General features: G+C 41.6%; 1 protein-coding gene across 7 annotated transcripts in view; it reads left to right on the top strand.

Moving 5' to 3' along the window:
- The window catches only part of clcn3 (chloride channel 3), a 185,833-nt gene extending 171,217 nt beyond the window's left edge, over positions 1-14,616 (top strand). For 5 of the 7 annotated variants that reach the window (XM_041185772.1, XM_041185773.1, XM_041185778.1 and 2 more), the window contains 2 exons: positions 7,833-7,908; positions 11,725-14,616. In XM_041185772.1, coding sequence (XP_041041706.1) covers positions 7,833-7,908; positions 11,725-11,883 — 235 coding nt within the window. In that variant the 3' untranslated portion in view covers positions 11,884-14,616. The remainder of the gene's footprint in view (positions 1-7,832; positions 7,909-11,724) is intronic. The other 2 variants (XM_041185775.1, XM_041185779.1) reach the window with 1 other exon arrangement.
- The last annotated feature ends 5,842 nt before the right edge of the window (positions 14,617-20,458 follow it).

Here is a 20,458-nt window from a genome sequence, read left to right as displayed (position 1 = left end):
CACACTCCTGACTTGTGCCTTGCAAATAGTGGATAGGCTTTGGGGAGTCAGGAAGTGAGTTACTCATAGCAGAATTCCCAGCCTATGTGGCTGGTCCAGTAAAGTTTCTCGTCAGTTGATTAAGTTATCCATTCCTGTAAACAGTAAGAGCTGGTATCCAGCCTTGGGTTGATGAATGGTACGAATGTCATCTGCCACTTTAATTGCAAGTGGAGCTGAACCCTATGCAATCATCAGTGAACAGCTCCATTTCTCATCTCATGATGGAGTGAAGGTCATTGATGAAGTAGCCGAAGTTATTTGGTTTGGGAAACTCTGAGGAACTCATGCCGTGATGCAGCTTAAGGCTGAAATGATTGGTCTCCGACAACCACAATCACCTTTCTTTGTGCGAGGGACAATACCAATCACTTATGAGTTTGGGATTGGGTTATGTGGGTAAAACCCATGCATCAACTGATGGTGCTTTCATTCTCATGGTGTTTAGGGTAGAACAGTAACTGAAGGAACATCCCTAGCTGGTTAATGAACATGAACTGTCATGATGGCTGAGATTTGACCTGGCTTCTCCAAATGGGCATGTGAAGGGAAATGATCTACTTCCTCTGCGCACTGCTGGGAGCGCATATTAGGAAAATGTGCACCTGTAACCCATTAATGGTTGGAAAATCATAGGTTGTGTGCCACAGATTCTCATTTCGCACTCCTGGGGGGCACAGTTCCACACCAAGTATGAAGATGTGGAAGAATTGCTCTGTGCTGCTCAACGTTAGAGCTAACTGAGCTTCATGCACCCCCTATTTTAAAGGACTGATTTAATACAAATAAAGTGGCACAGCTTTCAGCTGCCTAGAACCTAAGCTATGCAATTCCCTCCCTAAACCTCTCTCCTAAACCTCTTAATGATGAGAAACTAGGAGCTGCAGAGGAGCAAGGGGCTTTACACGTCCATGTACACATCACTCAAGCTAGTCCATAGGTATAAATAAGAATCAAAAAGACCAGGCTGGAGTGAAAAATTGAGAAAGTGACATTTCTGTTGTACAGAGCCTTGGTCAGATCCCATCTGAATTACTATGCCCAGTTTTAGGTACCAAACCTCGGGAAAGTATTTTGGCCTTGGAGGATACAGCCTAGATTCACCGCAAAACACGAGAGTTTGAATGACTAATTTATGATTACAGGTTTATGAAACCTTGGCTGTTATTCCCTAAGTTTGGAAGGTGGAGGGGTGATCTAATCAAGGAGTGCAAAATGATAAAGCGAGTCGATGGCATAGGTAGTAGAGAAGATGTTTCATTTGCTAGACAGTTCCAGAACAGGGGAGCATAAATCTAAAATAAGCTAGGTTACTTAGGAGTGAATTCAGGAAACTTCATTTCAGAAAAATAGGAGAAGACATCTGGAATTCTTTCACCCCCAAAAGACTGTGACTGCTGGGACAGTTGAAACTTTCAAGACTTGAGAGTGATGAATTTTTGTTAAGTAAAGGTAGCAAGGAATATGGAAGAAAGGCAGGCAAACAGTGTTGAAGCACACATCAACCATGGTCTATTGAACAAAGGAACAGGAATTAGCGACCCACTCCTGTTCCATTGTTCCTAGAATTGTTGATATAGTTTTCACGCACATGTATGTTTCCTTCTGTAGAGCAGACAATACCGTGAGATACTGTGTTTCAACTTTGGACAAAAGAATCCCACTGATCCGAAGTGCAAGAGAAACATTATGTTGGACATTACAAATATTTACAGTGTAGAGACAATTAACATGTTACAAGACACAGTACAAGCAGCCCAGGTAGAAAAAAGGCATTGTGCATATTCAGACTAATCATTTGATTCTTTGAAAATCAGAAAGATCAATTCCATATAACAAATTCATTTTCTGTTTGAAGAGCTGCTGGGATGACTGGTTTGGAGAGGCAGTAATTTAGATAGGTAATACTGCACTGCAGTAGCTGACGGCATCAAAACTACACTGCAGCACAGCTTTACTCATAAAGCTTTGTGCAGTGCATTGAAAGTCAATTTTAATTCTGTTGAAGTTAAATTAGATAGTGGACAGATAGAATGCAGGGGACAATCTAGCATTTTGCAAAAGTAGATAGCATTGATTGGCCTTTGTAAGATATTGAGACGATGGGTTGAAGTCTTGAATCAATTTGTAGATGCCCCAGATGTTACCTAGATGTGCATAGAATACAAGAAAATTGAGATATGAAGGAATTTCTTCTCTCAGAGGGTAGTGAATGTCTGGAATTCTCTACCCCAGAGAATTGGGGAGACTAGATCACTGAAAGTATTTAAAGAGGAGGCAGATAGATTTTTGAAATATCAGGGAGTTGAGAGCTATGAGGAGCTGGCACAAAAGAGGAGTTGAGGCCTGGGGCAGATCAGCCATGATCTTATTGAATGGTGGGGCAGGCTTGAGGGGCCGAATGGCCTACTTCTGCACCTATTCTTATGTTCTTATGACTGTGTTGTAATCTTAAACTGACTCACTCTCTTCATGAAAACTGATCCTTCTCAGTCATCCTGAAATATCTATCCAGTTCTTCCTTCCATGCTCTCTACCTCCACTACCTCCTGGCATTCTGTTTCGTACATTCACCATCTTCTGCATGGAGTGGTTAAATCTAAGCAGTCTGTGCACCTCCTCGAAGCTGGAGCCTGTTCTTCCTAGTTCTAGAATTTGGGATAATCTCAAATGTATTATCAGATTCATTTGATCTATTCCTGTAAGGAATTTGAATTTTTAAAAAAAATAAGGTTCTCATCCTCTTTGCACATAGCACACAATTCCTGTAATACTTCTCTTGTCATATTTTGTTGATAGCACCTCTACTATAAAACACAATGCCCTCTGATTCATCATGAGCTATGGGAGATCTGTGAATAGATGTATAATCCATTGATATGAATTTTGCTGGATAACAACACCCTTAAAACTCACTTTTTAATGAAAGGAAGTCTTTTAGAAAATATTCCATCCTATTCTAGTCATTTGAATTACCTATACAATTTTGACAATGTATTTGTCATAAATGACTCATACTAATTTTTTTTAAAGACACAAATTGATGAAAGACTTGTATTTCTTCCCTGGGCTTATGCATCCCTGGCAGCAACTGGGACAGTAGAAGATGAACCAATGGATCTTAATCCTTTTTTGCCTGGCAAATTCCTACATTTCACCTTCAGCTAGGAGAATCTGCTGGTTTCTGCTCATGTTGTTCCGAAAGTATTTAAGGAGAAGCAGGAAATCATACTGCCAACATGCTGACACTAAGGGGTGGAATCTTTTCTCCCCCCCTCTCTCCATTCTTAAAACAAACATATCTCTCCACCTTTTACTTGTGTCTACTATCGCACTAAGATTAATAAAGAAAAGAATTGGAATCCCTAGATGCTGCTTACTATGTAGGAAAAGTAGATTTCTGGGTGTTAAAAAAGACACTTTTAGTGTGGTGTCTGTAAATTTATTTTTGCAATCTCTTGGTGTGAGCACCCTCTGCTGACTGAGTTACATGCTGCACTGCCTCTGTGATGACACAGTACCTCAATGGCAGGTTAGGTCATTTGTCTGTGTTTCACACTGCGTCAAAATAAGTTAGTCGATAGGAGTGACGGTGCAGCAGCCAAGCACATCACAGTCCTTCACAAATAACCTGCCTTAAAGGTTTTTGAAAGAACCTGATAGTCCGTTCCTAAAGTTTTTCTGTGTATGAAATCTCAGGTCTGACTCATGATGCAGTTCATTCAGTTCAGAGCTCAAAGCTCCAGACCACAAATGCTGCGCTAAAAAGACACTGCTGTCAACCATGGTCAATCAATCTATGTGCCAAAAGAAGACTATGGGAAGGTTAGATCTTTGGAAACCTATGTTTATTAATTTTTATAATAAAAATCATGAGGAACTTTGCATTTAAGCTACAACCATTGGTAACCTAAAGTACGTATGGTTTGTATTCAGGCATTCTGCCATTGCAATTAAGAAACACTTCTCATAAACAATGTCATCAGTTTTATTTTATTTGACATTATGGTGAGAATGACATGATTGTGAAATTAATTAAATTAAAAGGGTCAGGAGATCTGGCAGCATCTGTGGAGGGAAACAGAGTTAATGGGCAGAATTTTCTGCCTGCCGGGCGGGTGGGCCTGGCCCAATCTCCGGTGGGCGGGGAGCTGATCCCTGCTGGAGAAGTGGGCCCCGCTGCCATTTTACGTGGGTGGGCCAATTAAGGCCCGCCCAGCATGACATGTGACATCCGCCTGTGGGAGCGGGTGGGGGATTCCCCAAAAGCGAGAGTGTGCTCTTTCATGCATGTGCACGAATGAGTGCACATCTCCCTGTGGCTAAGTGCAGCCTCAGGGAGATCGCTTACACTTTTAAAAAGATTAAAAATAGAAAAAAAAAATTCCCTAACATGTTCCCCCCCCCCCCCCATGTGACAATGTCACATGAGATGGGACATGTTCATACATTACAGTAAAAGTTTATTAAACTTTTTAGAACCCTGCATGAAACCTCATCCCGCTGCTGGATGAGCTTTTCATGTTTTTTTTATTTGTCGCCGGGGCTCCTGGCCAACCTGCCAACGTTAAGGTTGGACGGGCAGGCCCTTCAATTGTTTAAACGATCCTGTCAATGGCCTCAATTGGCCATTGACAGGTTGGTGGGCCCGCAGCTGATTTTGCTGTGCCCCCGCCTTCCTGAAAATTTCAATGGGGCAGGATGACGTAGGGGGTTCTGCCCGACATCATCCCACGTTATTTTACACGTCAGCGAGCAGGCCCCACCCCCTGCTTGCCGACGGCAAAAACTCTGCCCAGTGTTTCAGGTCAACTTGACTTTCCATCATATATGAGCTCTGACGAAAGATCATCTCAACCTGAAACTATGGTGCAAGACCTGCATTTCCAGCATTTTTTTTTTGTTTTTATTTTAGATTTCCAGCATTTGCAGTATTTTGCTTTTGTAAATGAAAAGGCTGTTGATTTTTGTTCTAATCTTGCTATACTTTTCCACTGATATCTACTCAGTTTATTTTTGTTTTTCTGTAATATCTCATCAAAACTGGAGTTGTGCATCTCGAAGTTGTTACTCTTCAAGTAGTAGTTATCACATATGTCTGATTCTATTAATTATTGTATTAACCTTTTAATGTCAAAATATTTTAATTGTAGCACCAGTATTCTGAAGCGTTTTCTGTTCTGAATTATGTTGATTTGGAAGTTTTTACAGTAAAAGAGATAGCATTCATTTCTACACACAGCTACATTTATAGCGCTAGAGATTGAAAAGGGATAGCGAGTCACCTACATAGTATGACATGAACTTAGAACAGCAATGTCTGGCATTATTAAAATACCTTTACTGTGGCGCACTTGCGATTGGAAAGGGAGGGGGATTCAGATCTGGATGGGAATAGGGTTAAACTTTAGGAAGAGTGGCAAAAAGCAGAACTCTGCAGGTAGACACTCCCAAAGTAGAAAACAGATATAATGAGGCGGAGGGATTTGGGAAAATAATTCTAGGGTTCAGGACAGAGGTGAAAAGCTAGGTTACTCACAGTGCAGGGTAGATAATGTACAGAAAAGCAGAATTCAAAGAGGGGAGGACATAATTTGGGCACACAGGGCTGGAGATTGGATCGACCAAACCCACGGAGGTATGTGTCATTGATGGTGAAAATTTTGAATTCTATACGTTAGGGTTAGAAAGCTGGTGAACATGGGACAACAGGGGAATATATCATTCCACTACTTTATCATTCACTTCAAGAAAGGAATTTTCTCAAATAGTGTAGCAAGTTATGTAGCACATGTTGGGGGGCAGTTTTAACCTAAACTGCTAATCGGGGAAACTACTAAAATTGGGTTTTGCACCTCCGCCTGATGTAACACACTATTGAAGTGAATGGAGTAATATCGGGTGCAGAAGTAAAACCAACTCACACCCAATTCCATCAGAAACTGGTGGAAAAGTTAAATTAAAAATTAACCTAAGTTCCTCGAGCGACAAGTTATCAGAACCCTACTATAAGTTACTGAATCTGAATCTGGCTTAGATCTGTAGTAGAATATTATCTGTCTGTGAAATCCACCTGAAGTCATTGCGTTTCATGAAAAGAAAAAGACTTGCATTCATTTAATGCGTTTCATGACTTCAGGTGTCCCAGAGCACTGTAAACCAATTAAATACTTTTGAAGTGTAGGCGCTACGGTATTCTTGTAGTGTACATGGTGAAAGATCAGATTCTTCATTCATTTTAAATGTTGAGTTGTATCATTTTTAACAAGAATCTGTTCAAGAATTAGGTGCTTGTGGGGAGGAAGTGCAAAATGGGTTTCAGGAAAATTTAATGTGTTCTTAGAACTGATCTCTTGAAAAGTATTTCAGGCAAGTAACTATTTTCTGGCAATAACTCTTCTCGTCTTTTAATAATAATTTCAGGAGCAGTTGCAGTGGGCTTTGATCTGGTGAATAAAAAAAGGTCAATCAGTGCTTTGGTGATTTTTTTTATTAAATATTCTGTTTTGGCCTTTTCTGTCTGCTTTTCATCCATTGTTGCCTTTCTCTGTTGACGGGTGGCCAAGAATCTGCTGAGAGATTTCTGGAGCTGCAGACGATTGTCTGGAGATCTGCAAGAGCAGCCCAGAATGACTTGCACTCCTGTGATTGCCTCCCCCACTGTCCCACTGCCCTGCATCTGGTGAAGTGACCGTCATTTGTCCAGGGCCTGATTTCTGTTCATTGCTTCCCCTAACAGGATTGTTACCATCAATGATTTTGCATTGTATAAGGAGTAGTGCGACTGTGCCTATGCTGTATCAGTCTGTGTCCCCGAGCTGCTTGCACTTCTGATCTTAATTCCAGTTCATGCTGTTCTTAGCAGAACCATTCAATGCAATGCTCTAAATTCACTGCTTTTGACTAACTGGTACAGGTTGTCATTACCATATGCTACTGGTGTAACTGAATGGCCAGCTCTAACTCCTTCAGTTTTTAGCCATTCTTTATTTCTTGCTCAGCCTGAGATGCTAACACTGCTGTGACTTATCAAATAGGATGGGGGAAGAATTGTTCTTAATGACTGTTTCAGAAACAAGTATCAATAAGTCTATATAAATCTGAGTACAACAATGTTGATACTGAAGTGAGATTAAAATTTTTGATGAGAACTCCAAAGGTATTGTACACATTTCTCCACACCACCCTCTCCCCTATTTTTAAAAAAGTCTAATCTCAGGCAATTTGTGTTTTCCATCTAGAATATATACCTCATTGAGCATACCACATCGGTGTAGTCACATAAGATTGTGACCACTGAAGTGAGATTTCATAAATAATGTCTTAAATTGCACCATGTTGATACTAACTTAAAGTTTTTTAATGCTTTCACATATTTTTAATTGAGGTAGTTAGTATATTAGGTATTAGCACATTACAGCATAATTTCAAAGGCAAAGAATGTAGCTGATGGAATAACACTTACAATTACAAGTCGGAGGCCTAGAGACTACAACACTGTAACAAACATAGCACCAATAGTGTAACCATATCCTATAATCCTAATCACCTAAATTAATAAGACACAGCTATCAATTTCTATTGACTATGGGGGGCGTTACGCTTGATTCAAAAGTTTAAAACTGCACAGGGGAAGTTATTTTTCTTTTTAGCTTTTATGCATTTCATTTGCTGCATTTGTGTTGTGCAATTTGCTCTGAATTATTTCCTGCAACCTATTTGCTGCTGTACAAACATGATTTGCTTCTTTTTATTGCAAAACGCAGTCATTAGCATAACATGGTCTGTTTCAGGAATATCTTGGGGATCATCACAAAGAAGAACATATTAGAACACCTCGAGCAACTAAAACAGCACGTCGAACCATTGGTGATTAGTCATGGCAGATCTGCTAATTAGAGGAGTAAACTATTAAAAAAAAACTGCAGTGAGAGGAAGCATGAAACCGTGATATGAAAACTATTGAAAGTCCCACTTACTCAGAATTCTTTTGTATATGGGAGTAGCTGTGATGATAATTGACTACAAAACTGGAACTATAATAATCATATAGTCGTATCAAAACTGTGTTGCTGTGAAGAAGCCTTTGTTTAATTTTTATATGCTCCTGAATAAAACTATTGAATGAGCCAAAATTTCCTCCAACTAAATATTGAGAAGAATGAGGCCATTGTCTTGGTCCCTGCCATAAGATTCTGTTCCTTGACCACTCCTTCCATCCCTGTCAACTGTCTGAAACTGAGCCAAACCCACACTCAGCCTTGGTTTGTGTTTGACGCCAAGGTGAGCTTCCAACTACATATCTGCTCCATCGGTCAGACTGCCCATTTCCTACTCCATAATGTCGCCCAATTCCAATTCTGCTTCACCTGCTGGAACCCTCATCAATGCCTTTCTTCTAGACTTGTCGATTCTCCTGATGGTCTCTCATCTTCCACCCTACATAAAGTTATGCTCATACAAAGCTCTGCTGCCTGTATGTTAACTCACTCCTGAGCCTTGTTTACCCACCACCCCTGTTCCTGCTGACCTATACCGACTCTAGGTCTAACAATTCAATTTTAAAATCCCCCCTTGTTCTCAAATCCCGCCAAGGCTTCATTTCTCCCTATCTGTAACCACTTCCAGTCGTATGAGCCTTCGAGTTCTCTGTTCCTCCAATTCCCCCTTGCATATCCCCTGTTTTAATGTCTCTACCATTGGTGACTGTACTTTCAGCTGCGTTCTGAAATTCCTTCCCTAAGCCTGTCTTTTTACCTTTCTCTCTTTCAAGATGTTCCTCAGCACCTGCCTCTTTGACAAAGCTTTTGGTCATCTGACCTGATATCTCCCCCTTGGTGTCAAAAATGCTTTTATTGTTACCACTCTTGTTAGTCACCTTGGGGATGTTTTGTTATGTTAAAGGTGCTTTTTAAATGCAAGCGATTGCTGGATTAAATTCCCGACTATCAGTGACTTTTTATTACCGGCTGAGAAAGTTGTGGGGTACAGATTGTTTGCTCTTTTATTTTCTCTCAGCCATGTGCTTTAAGTGAGCCCAGTCTGACCATGTGCTCATTTTCTATTGCACTATTTGTTTGACCACTGCTGCAACAAAAGGAAAGCGAGTAGCTAGACGAAAGTGTCTGGTTCTTGTTTTTCTGCAATTGCAGCCTCTTTTGATTTATAAGCCACCATGTGTCTGTATATATTTTAACATTATTATTCATTGACAAATGAAAATATACATTTTTTGGAGTGCTGACACAGCAGGGTTAATTCCTCCTTGCTGAAGGTGGAAGGTCTCAGAATCACATCTGAAGGGGTTGCAATAGCCCTGTTCACTCTCTGCACTCAGTCCCACACTCAATGGCAGGATCAATTGTAAATCTTTTAAAAAATTTATTCTTGCATAGTTAAAAAGGCCAGCATTTATTGCCCATCCCTAGATAACCCCTTGAGATGGTGGTGGTGAGCTAGCTTCTTGAACAGCTGGGTTGAGTTTTGTGTGGTGGGAGGCACAGTTTTCTCTGAATCAGGGAGGAATTTTCCAGAGTATCTTTCCCCTCATTGGCCGCAGAATTTGTCTTTTTTTTTGCCGCTCCAGGGCATTGCATGACTGGGAATGAAAGAGGAGGTTGGGAAGGAGCTGGTTAGCAGTGTTTCGTCATGATGCTCTTAGCCATCATGATGCAGAGCAGGCTTGATGACCAGCAGGTCTTTTCCTAGCTCACATATAATATGCCTACACTGGTGTCACCTTGTAAATGCATCAAAATAATTTCGGTGTGCTGGTGCTGAGATGCAGTTATGCCTGGTGACCCAAGCACACTGGCCTGAAGCACTAGCTCAATGCTGAAACCATCCTATTGACCTCTGAGTAGAAGAAACATCTTTAGTGCCTTCAAAAGGTAACTCAGGTATTTGTTGAGTAATGGGGTCAATTTCAACTTAACTTGTCAGGCAGGGAGCCCACAGGATTGGGTGGAATGCTGTTTTTGCACCCGGCTCAAGATCATACCCTGTTGACTTCGGTGGAGAGTAAACTCGGGCAGGGGGTTAAAGCCAGCATTGTACCCGGTCCGTCAGTTGCCTGATGGCTAGGTTAGGTCAAAATTGCTTCACTTCATTTTTCCCCACCTTCAGACTGGCTCCACTTCACTGTTTTTAACTGAGTTTGTGGCTAGGCCATTTGGTCATGATCCAGACGAATAGTCATGTTAAAATCATCGGTCGTGTGCTGCCTGTGGCACCCTGTGGCCGCTGGCAGACAATATACAAGTGAGATCAACCTTGGCACCCTCTAACAAGTCTAGGGACCAAATGATTGGTGATTCCAAGAGTAGAGATTGGAGCTGTCTGTCCCAATAACAGGCCCAGGTGTGATTAAAAAGGGGAGGCTTGTGGGTGTCTGCTCCAGCACCAATGTAGTAAAACTGCAGGTAGATCTACCAAGGTGAGCTATCCTCCTTTACTTTCATGTGACTTTTTTGCTTCTTCACATATTGCCTGTACTGTCCTGGATCAAAGCCCAGTCCATCTGCCCACCATTGAACAGTGCAGGGCACTAGTAACTGGCCTAATCTTTGAGAATTTATGATGCACACCCCAACCAAGGTCCCTCACCACCATAAATCATTAACCCGACCTTGGACTGCCATGTCTTGGTTGTCTTTTAGTTACTTCATATAATTTACTGCTCAGAAGCAGGCTATTTAGCCAGGGTGGCCTACTCTGTTGTTCATGTTCCACACAAGCAGAAAATGCAATATTTGTTGAAAACACAAACGAATAATGACTGCGTCATTTAGTGTGTCATTTAGCATGGCTGGGAGTACTACAGAGAAAATTTTTATTGCAAATCTGTGCATTTATTTTTTAAATTGTGCACAATGGTTTTTTTATATAACAAGTTATTATAGATTCCGGCTAGTATTCATACTTTGTGATTAAATTGATTTTGCTGTTAAATTTTAAAATTGGGGTTTTTTTTTTGAGTTTTTGCTTCTCATGCTTTGTCACTTTACAAATGTAGTTGCATGCACATTATGCTTTATGCTTTATAGCTGACAGTCGAGACTCCTACAGTGTAAGAGCCTGTTCAGCTCATAGCCTGCATCTTCCAGTTTGTTTGGTGTTTTACAGTGGAATTTGGTACGTATCAAGTATTGACTCCCCTCCCCAGGTTTAGGCACCTATGATTTGCTTTCGCCAAATGTTAGCTAATCCAATTAGTTGTAGGAATAATCAGTGCAGTATTTCTCCTCCCTCACCCCGTATCCAAAGATGCTTCATGCTAAGTTTGTTCATAATTCACGTTTCATGCATCCTGCAGCTGTTAGAATACTAACCAGATCAATAGGTGTTGCGGCCCTTTTTTTTCCTCCATTCTGCTTTCTTCCCCTTAATAATTTTGTAGGAATTGCCCCATCTCCTTGCCAAATCTTGCTGCTAATACCACACACTATGCTTATTTGAACCAATGAAATTAACAAAATAAACCTGAAATATTGTTTCTTTCGTTATCAAATTTCCAGGCGTTTCTACTGGAGTTTTGGAGCCATCTTCGCCGATGGGATTAGCATCATTTCCCCTGTCATTTTCCACCCGCTTTTTTCCTATCCTGTCCTGTCCTGTACCTGTCGCTGCCGGTGCTGCAGTTCCCATCCTCCCACTGAACAGTATTCTTCCATTTGTGCCTTTCAGGCGTCTCCTTGGCATTATAACGAAAAAGGACATCCTCCGTCACATGGCTCAAATGGCAGACCAAGACCCCGAGTCAATCATGTTCAACTGAACACCATTGAGGAGGATCCCAAGGAAAGTGAGGAAGAGGTCCGCCTGTTAAAGAGCACAGCGATCTGACCGCTCCAAAGATTTCAGCTCATCAGCATCGCAGAAGGAAAACTAAAACAACAGCATCTTTTTGCAGTTCAGTTGGCAATGAAAGCTCCTCTGATGTAGGAGGTTCTCAAGAGTGGCCCACTTCAGTATTAAATCTGATGTCCATTACTTTTTAAAAAAAAAGTTCTATGCCTAAATATTTCCACATTTCAGATTTTTTAGTTGTTGAGAAGTGCTATTAAAGGATAAAGATATAGTGGTGGTGGAAAATATGTTATATAAATGATTATTTTTACCACACTTGAATCACTTTGCTCATTCATTGATTTGTTGGTGTCTCCTGAACTGCACTGAAGCAAGCCATCTCCTACACACACCTCCGGGGTTGCATCTTAATATGGAATACAGTTTGTTTCAGAACGATTTGCAGCTCGAGTCTTGTGCGAGTTTACATTTAAGTTCAGCTCTGCTCATTTTCTGGACCTCTTAACCACTTCTACACTGGGAAAGCTGAAAGGCCCTGGGATCTCGCTTTGTGCGAACGCCTTCACCAGTGAAGCAGGCAGTTACCCATATGAGGAGAGATTCCAGATTGAGAGAGTGAACCTGGTCAGAAAAGCACTAAGTGTAGTGTTCACACTGAGAGCAGACTGTCCACAACATGCACCAAATGCGAAGGTACAAAACCAAAATCAAAAGTTTAAGAAAAAAGCACTTCTCATATGTTTTGACAAGGCATGTAAGAAATAATTGGAGTCTGAGGTTAGCAGTTTGTGGAGGAAGCAACTTTTATCTATTTTGTTTTATTTTTCAAACAAGTCTTTTAAGGAAGTTCTGAGGGTCTGTTAATGAAGAACAGCTTGATTTTGCTTAAATGGAGCTTGATCGCTACACCTCCCTTTCATGACAAGAAGATGCATGGTAGTCATTTGTTAATTGGCTCTGTTGTATGTTTAAAGGCACATAAACATTATGGACATAGTACAGTGCAAATAATTGCATATGTGTCAGCTCTGGGTTAAGAGTGTTCCAGTCTGACTCTCACCACTGTTTTAATGCTCACCTACAATTAATTGGAATTATTCTAACTGGAATCATTCACAAGTTTTTTTTTCTCTCTAATTTTTAGTAAGTTATTGTGGCAAAATGTGTTTCATCCTCAGGCAATTTTTTTTTTACTGTTGATATCAATGGTTGGGTCCTGCTATTGAAGCTATCTTGAATGTGTTTAAAGTTTAGTTTTAGCACTTTGAATTCACATTATTATGACCATTAAGGCGGGTTTACAAATGATTGGGATCATCAGTTTCAACTAAATTGGCTTCAAATGATACAACTCTGGCAAAACTGGCATTATTCATGCATCAGCTTTTTTAAGAAATTAGTCTATTTATTTTAGGATACTTATTTTACAAAGCATCTCCTAAGTAGTTGTTTTTAAGGATTTATCAGACTAAATATAAACTTTCTTGAAAAATAGATGTAACTTTTTAAATGACTTGAAGTTTGCACTACGCCTCCGAAAATTTGAATATAATGGTAGCCTACACTGTCTATGTACAGAATTAGAAGGATTTGATTAGCAGATCCCATCTTGTTTTGTCATGCTTCTGATAGGAGACTGAAACTTGGTGAGCATTTTTAATAGACCTCGAGCTTGTGTGAGAGAGAAAAATGTAAACTCAGTGTGAGCTATTTTCAAAATGATTGAGTGTTATCAGTTAATTGCTTCCTTGCAATCAATCGTACATCCTGGACCATTAATTTAGCAAAGAAATGTAGAAAATCAAGAAAATCTGCATAGGAAAAAAAATTGTGTGGATTTTACAGAGTCTCCAAATAATGAAATCCACACAGAATTCAACAACTCTCTTATGCAAGATGCTATTAAAAGATTAAAATTGCAGCATTTTGAGGAAGTGTTGGATTGATTTTTCAACTCCACATAGTCAATAACTGTGAATTTTAAAAATAATAATAAAGACTGTGCAATGCTGGAAGCCTCAAATTAAAAAGAGAAATGCAGAGTGTCAGCAGCTGTCAAAGGAGAAGACAAGCTAATAAACGAAAAGGCATTTCTCTTTTGGGATATAGAAGATGACCAAATTTGGCTCTGTCAAATCTGGAAATGATAGGCTACTTTTCTTCTTCTTGGATATTGATGTGTCCTACATAAAATTCTCAGAACTGAAACAAGCCATTCAGCCCAACAGGTCTGTTCCAGCATCTATGCTGCCTGCACACTCCTCCCACCCTATTGGCATAACCTTCTATTCCTTTCTGCCTTGTGCATTTATCTCATTTCTCTTTTAACGCATTTATGCTGTTTGCCTCAAATCTTCCTTGTGGTAGCAAGTTTCTCGTCCTCTCCGATCTCTGGGTAAAGAATGCCTACCGTGTATCTCTGGCATTTTCTGCTTTTACATGGAAACTGTAGTGTCTACAGTAGTTGGTGAGACTTCCTCTCCATCCTCACACCTGCCAGATATAGTGGAAGATTTTACAGCAAGAGCCCGTGAGGTTGGCTCCTGTATCCAGCTTGTTATCTGTTGCCTTGCTTTCGGTTAATGAAGAATGCTTCGTCTTTGTTAACCTGTGATGTTGCCTAGAACTGTACTTAATACTGATCCTGGATGTTTTTTATTTATATTTGATGTGTTAGAATTTCAGGTCCTTAAGGTGAGCTTAATTATGGTTACTGTGAAAGTTTGATTGTATAATATATTGTATTAAATTCTCTGTCAAAACTGTAAACCTTTGTTGGGAGTTTTTTTTGAGATATTGCCACATCTTGTGGTATTTTGCAATGTTGAATTTATTCTTTTATTATTCAATCTGAAGACTAAATCAGAATCATGCAGGGCAGAAGGTCCTAGGTTCTATTTTTGAATATTAAATTATCTGATTTCAGGCTGTTTATAAATTAATTCTGGAGATATGAACTTAATATTGGGAATACTGAAGCCATTGTCTTTGGTCCCTAGCCACTGACTCCATCCCTCTGCCTGGCAACTGTATGAGGCTGAGTCAGTTATTCGCAACCTTAGGGCAGCATTTTCCTGTCAGTGAGCTGGGGCGGGGCCCACTCGCTGACATGTAAGATGATGCACATTGACGTCGGGCGGGTGTCTCGATGTTACCGTGCTTCATTCTGATCCTCAGTTCGGTGGGCACACAGCCGTCTCCGCTGCGCGCCCGCCGAACTGTCAAAGGCTTATTAAGGCCTGTTAAGAACTAATTAAAATACCGAACTGAGCTGCCCGTCCAACCTTACCATTACCAAGGAGAAGTTGCTAGGAAAACTGAAAGGTCTGAAGGTGGATACATCACCTGGGCCAGATGGATTACACCCCAGAGTTCTGAAGGAGATAGCTGAAGAGATAGTGGAGGCATTAGTGGTGATCTTTCAAGAATCACTGGAGTCAGGGAGGGTCCCAGAGGACTGGAAAATTGCTAATGTAACCCCCCTGTTTAAGAAGGGAGTGAGGGAAAAGACAGGAAATTACAGTCCGATTAGCCTGACCTCGGTCGTTGGTAAGATTTTAGAGTTCGTTATTAAGGATGAGATTTCAGAACACTTGGAAGTGCGTGGTAAAATCAGGCAAAGTCAGCATGGTTTCATCAAGGGGAGGTCATGCCTGACAAATCTGTTAGAATTCTCTGAGGAGGTAACGAGTAGGTTAGACAAAGGAGAGCCAATGGATGTTACTACTTGGACTTCCACAAGGCCTTTGACAAGGTGCCGCACAGGGGGCTACTCAGTAAGATAAGAGCCCATGGTGTTAGAGGCAAGGTATTAGCATGGATAGAAGATTGGCTGTCTGGCAGGAGGCAGAGAGTGGGGATAAGGGGGTCCTTCTCAGGATGGCGGCCGGTGACTAGTGGAATTCCGCAAGGGTCAGTGTTGGGACCACAACTTTTCACTTTATACATTAAAGATCTAGATGAAGGAACTGAGGGCATTCTGGCTAAGTTTGCAGATGATACAAAGATAGGTGGAGGGACAGGTAATATTGAGGATGCGGGGAGGCTGCAGAAGGATTTGGACAGGTTAGGAGAATGGGCAAAGAAGTGGCAGATGGAATACAACGTGGAGAAGTGTGAGGTCATGCACTTTGGTAGGAAGAATAGAGGCATAGACTATTTTCTAAATGGGAAGAGAATTCAGAAATCTGGAGTGCAAAGGGACTTGGGTGTCCTAGTGCAGGATTCTCTTAAGGTTAACTTGTAGGTTGAGTCAGTAGTTAGGAAGGCAAATGCAATATTGGCATTTATTTTGAGAGGATTAGAATATAAAAGCAGGGATGTGCTGCTGAGGCTTTATAAGGCTCTGGTCAGACCACATTTAGAATATTGTGAGCAATTTTGGGCTCCGTATCTCAGGAAGGATGTTCTGGCTCTGGAGAGGGTCCAGAGGAGGTTCACAAGAATGATCCCAGGAATGAAAGGCTTAACGTATGAAGAATGTTTGAGGACTCTAGGTCTATACTTGGAGTTTAGAAGGATGAGGGGGGAACCTGATTGAAACTTACAGAATACTGAAAGGTCTGGATAGAATGGACGTGGGGAAGATGTTTCCATTAGTAGGAGAGACTAGGACCTGAGGGCACAGCCTCAGAGTAAAGGGAAGACTTTTGGAACAGAGATGAGGAGAAACTTCTTTAGCCAGAGAGTGGTGAATCTATGGAATTCATTGTCACAGAAGGCTGTGGAGGCCAGGTCATTGAGTGTATTTAAGACCGAGATAGATAGGTTCTTGATTGGTAAGGGGATCAAAGATTACGGGGAGAAGACGGGAGAATGGGGTTGAGAAACTTATCAGCCATGATTGAATGGCGGAGCAGACTCGATGGGCCGAATGGCCTAATTTCTGCTCCTATGTCTTATGGTCTTAAGCTTGGAGGGCAGGTGAAGAGCCCAGATGGCCTTCGCATTTTTCATAGAACCTCATCCACAGGCAGGATTGAGGTTTCATGAAGGATTTATTAATTAAATAAAAATTTTTGAAAAAATTCATTGACATGTCCCAGCTCATGTGACACTATCACATGACAGGGCATGTTTTAAAAGGTTTTTTTTCTCCCTTATTTAAATTTTAATACCTTAAACTGAACTCCCTGAGGCACCTCCGTGCCTCGGTGGGGGGGGGGATCTCTGCGCTTTTTCGCGCGCAGGAAACCACTCAGGGAAACCCCCCCTCCCACACAGGGAGCGCTGAGCGCTTCCGGACGAGCGTCACGATGGGCGGGCCTTAATTGGCCCGCCCACCTAAAATGGCGGCGCGTCTCCGATCGGGCGTGCTGATCGAGTTCACGCCTACGCCTGCCCCTGCCCGCAGAACCCCCCCCCCCCAACCCCGACGGGTGGAAACCTCTGCCCTTAGTTTTGTATTTAACCCTGAAATAAAATTCAATGTGTCCATCCATGCCGTTACTAAGACCTCTTCTTTCCACCTGCCTAACATTTCCCGACTCTATCCCTCTGCCAGTTCAGCTGCTGTAAGTCTCAAACATGCATTTGTTATCCCCAAATTTGAATATTCCAATCACTCCTGGCCAGCCTCCCACATGCTCCCCTCTGTCTGCTTGAACTCTGCTGCTTGTTTCCTAACTCGCACCAGAAGCCTACATCGGATTCTGTTCACGATGCCTCAGTTTTAAAATTCTCCCCCTTGTTTTCAAATCGCTCCATGGTCTCAATCTCCCTATCTCTGTAATCACCCATAACCCTCTAGAATTTTTGCGCTCCTCTATTTCTGGCTTCTTCAGCATTCACGATGTTAATTGCTCCACCATTGGTGATTGTGCTTTGCTTTGGAATTCTCTTCCTTAATCTTCCTACCTCTTTGATCAACATTTTGGCCATCTACCCTAGTATATCCTTTTAAGGTCCAGAGTCAAAGTTTGTTTTATAACCCTACATGTAGCTCCTTGGGACAGTTCACTCACTGTGTGAAAGGTGCTTACATAATGCAAGTTGTTGACACTGTTGTTGAAAAAACCAGCGTTTACTGCTCATCCCTTGTTGCGTTTATTAGGAAGGTGATGGGCCTTCTTGGTCCGCCACAGTCCACATTCTTACTCCCGCAGCACTATTAGGTCGTCAGTTTCACAGTTTTGACCCAGTGACAATGAATGCTTGGCCGGCAACAGAAACATCACAATCAGCTTCGCACCTTCACTGTCCGTTATCTGCCCTGGAATGCGCAGCTACTTGGATAGGATCTGGCTTCTCTGTGATGCCTACGAACTTGTTGACAATGATTAATTAGATTTATAGAATCGTAGGATAGTACAGCACACAAGGAGACCATTTAGCCCATCGATTCTGTGCCAGTAGGCATGAAGAGTGGCCACTTGCTAAGAAACTGGAGAACACTGAGCCTCTGGAACCCGATCCTTCAGGAGGGATGGTGGGAAGAAATTAAGCAAAAAAACAACAGCGCTCAGTCAGGCATTTTCTTTCTGTGCCAGTAGTTTTTGTTCTGATTCAAAACTGTGAAAGCTACATCCATTTTTATTTCACATTTTCTTACACAGGGTTACAGTAATGCATTGTGTATGAAATGATTGAAAATGTGATAGGGTGCTAATAAACACAAAACTGCACTTCCTTGTGATGTCTTCCTGCTGCTGCATTTATTTATCATCTTGAGAATGTGTCTACCTTTGGTGAGAGACTGTTTTACAAAATGGCTTCCCATTTTATTCTAAAGATATCTCTTATACTTTTATTTCCGAATAGATATGGCTCACTGTCATTTCTGAATCAGAAGGTTGTGTATTCGAGTCTCACCAGAAAGACTTGAGCACATAATCCAGGCTATCACTGAGGGAGTGCTGCAGTGTTGGAGGCTTTAAGACCATAAGACGTAGGAACAGAAAAGGCGGCTATTCAGCCCATCGAGTCTGCTCTGCCATTCAATGAGATCATGGCTGATCTGATAATCCTCAACTCCACTTTCCTGCCTTTCCCCCATAGCCCTTGTTTCCCTTACTGATTAAAAATCTGTCTATGTCAGCTTTGAATATACTTAATGACCTAGACTGTACAGCCCTCTGCAATAAAGAATTCAACAGATTCATCACCCTCAGAGAGAAGAAATTCTTCCTCATCTCTGTCTTAAATAGGTAACCCTTTCTTCTGAGATTATGCCCTCTGGTCCTAGACTCTTTCATAGGGGGAAACAACCTCAGCATCTACCCTGTCAAGCCCCCTAAGAATCTTACATGTTTCAATAAGGTCTTTCTAAACTTCAACTAAGTGAACCTTCTCTGGACTGCCTCCAATGCCAGTATATCTTTCCTTAGATAAGGGGACCAAAACTGTTCACAATATTCTAGGTACAGCCTAACTAATGCCTTGTGTAGTTTTAGCAAGACTTCCCTCTTTTTATACCCCATTCCCTTTGAAATAAAGACCAACATTCCATTTGCCTTCCCTATTATCTGCTGAACTTGTATATTAGCTTTTTGGGATTCATGCATGAGGACTCCCAAATCCCTCTGTGCTGCTGCTTTCTGCAGCCTTTCCCCATGTAAATAATATTCAGCTCCTCTATTCTGCCTGCCAAAGTGCATAACCTCACATTTTCCCACATTATTTTCTATCTGCCAAGTTTTTGCCCACTCAACCTGTCTAAATCCCTCTGTAGACTCTTTGTGTCATCCTCACCACTTGCCTTCCCACCTATTTTTGTGTCATCTGCAAACTTGGCGATAGTACATTCACTTCCCTCATCTAAATCATTAATATATATTGTAAATAATTGAGGCCCTAGCACTGATCCCTGTGGCACTCCACTAGCAACAATTGCCATCCTGAAAATACCCCCCTTATCCCAACTCTCTGGGCAGAATTTTGCCCTTGATGGGCAGGTGGGCAAGCAGCTGAAATGGGCCCCGCTGCCATTTTGAGTGGGCGAGCCAATTAAGGGCCAGAGGTTTGGAGGTCTGCGAACATTGTACCATTGTTTAAAAAGGGTGTGAGGGATAGATCAGATAATTTGGGGCTGGTCAGTCTGACTTTGTTCATGGGATGTGGGTGTCGCTGGCTAGGCCAGCATTTATCGCCCATCCCAAATTTCCCTTGTTCAGAGGGCATTTATGAGTCAACCACATTGCTGTGGGTCTGGAGTCACATGTAGGCCAGACCAGGTAAGGACAGACTTCCTTCCCTAAAGGACACGAATGAACCAGATGGGTTTTTACAACAATCGGCAATGGTTTCACGGCCATTATTAGACTTTTACTTCCAGATTTTTTATTGAACGCAAATTCCACCATTTGCCATTGCAGTATTCAAACCCAGATCCCCAAGGCATTACCCCAGGTCTCTGGATGACTAGTCCAGCAACAACATCATTGCTTCCCCCATTGTTAGGATCAATTCTGAGACAGAGGATAAACTGTCACTTAGAAAGGCACTGATTGCTCAGGGATAATCAGCATGATTTGTTAAGGGAAAGTCATGTCTTATTAACTTAATTGAATTTTTTGAAGAAGTAGATTTAATGAGCGTAATGCAGTGGATGTTGTCTACATGAATTCTAGTAACGCATTTGGCAAGGCCCCATATGGCAGGCTGGTCAGAAAAG

Source organism: Carcharodon carcharias, chromosome 4, assembly GCF_017639515.1.
Source record: "Carcharodon carcharias isolate sCarCar2 chromosome 4, sCarCar2.pri, whole genome shotgun sequence".
Taxonomy (NCBI): Eukaryota; Metazoa; Chordata; class Chondrichthyes; order Lamniformes; family Lamnidae; genus Carcharodon; species Carcharodon carcharias.
This window is presented reverse-complemented; position numbering and strand designations above follow the sequence as displayed.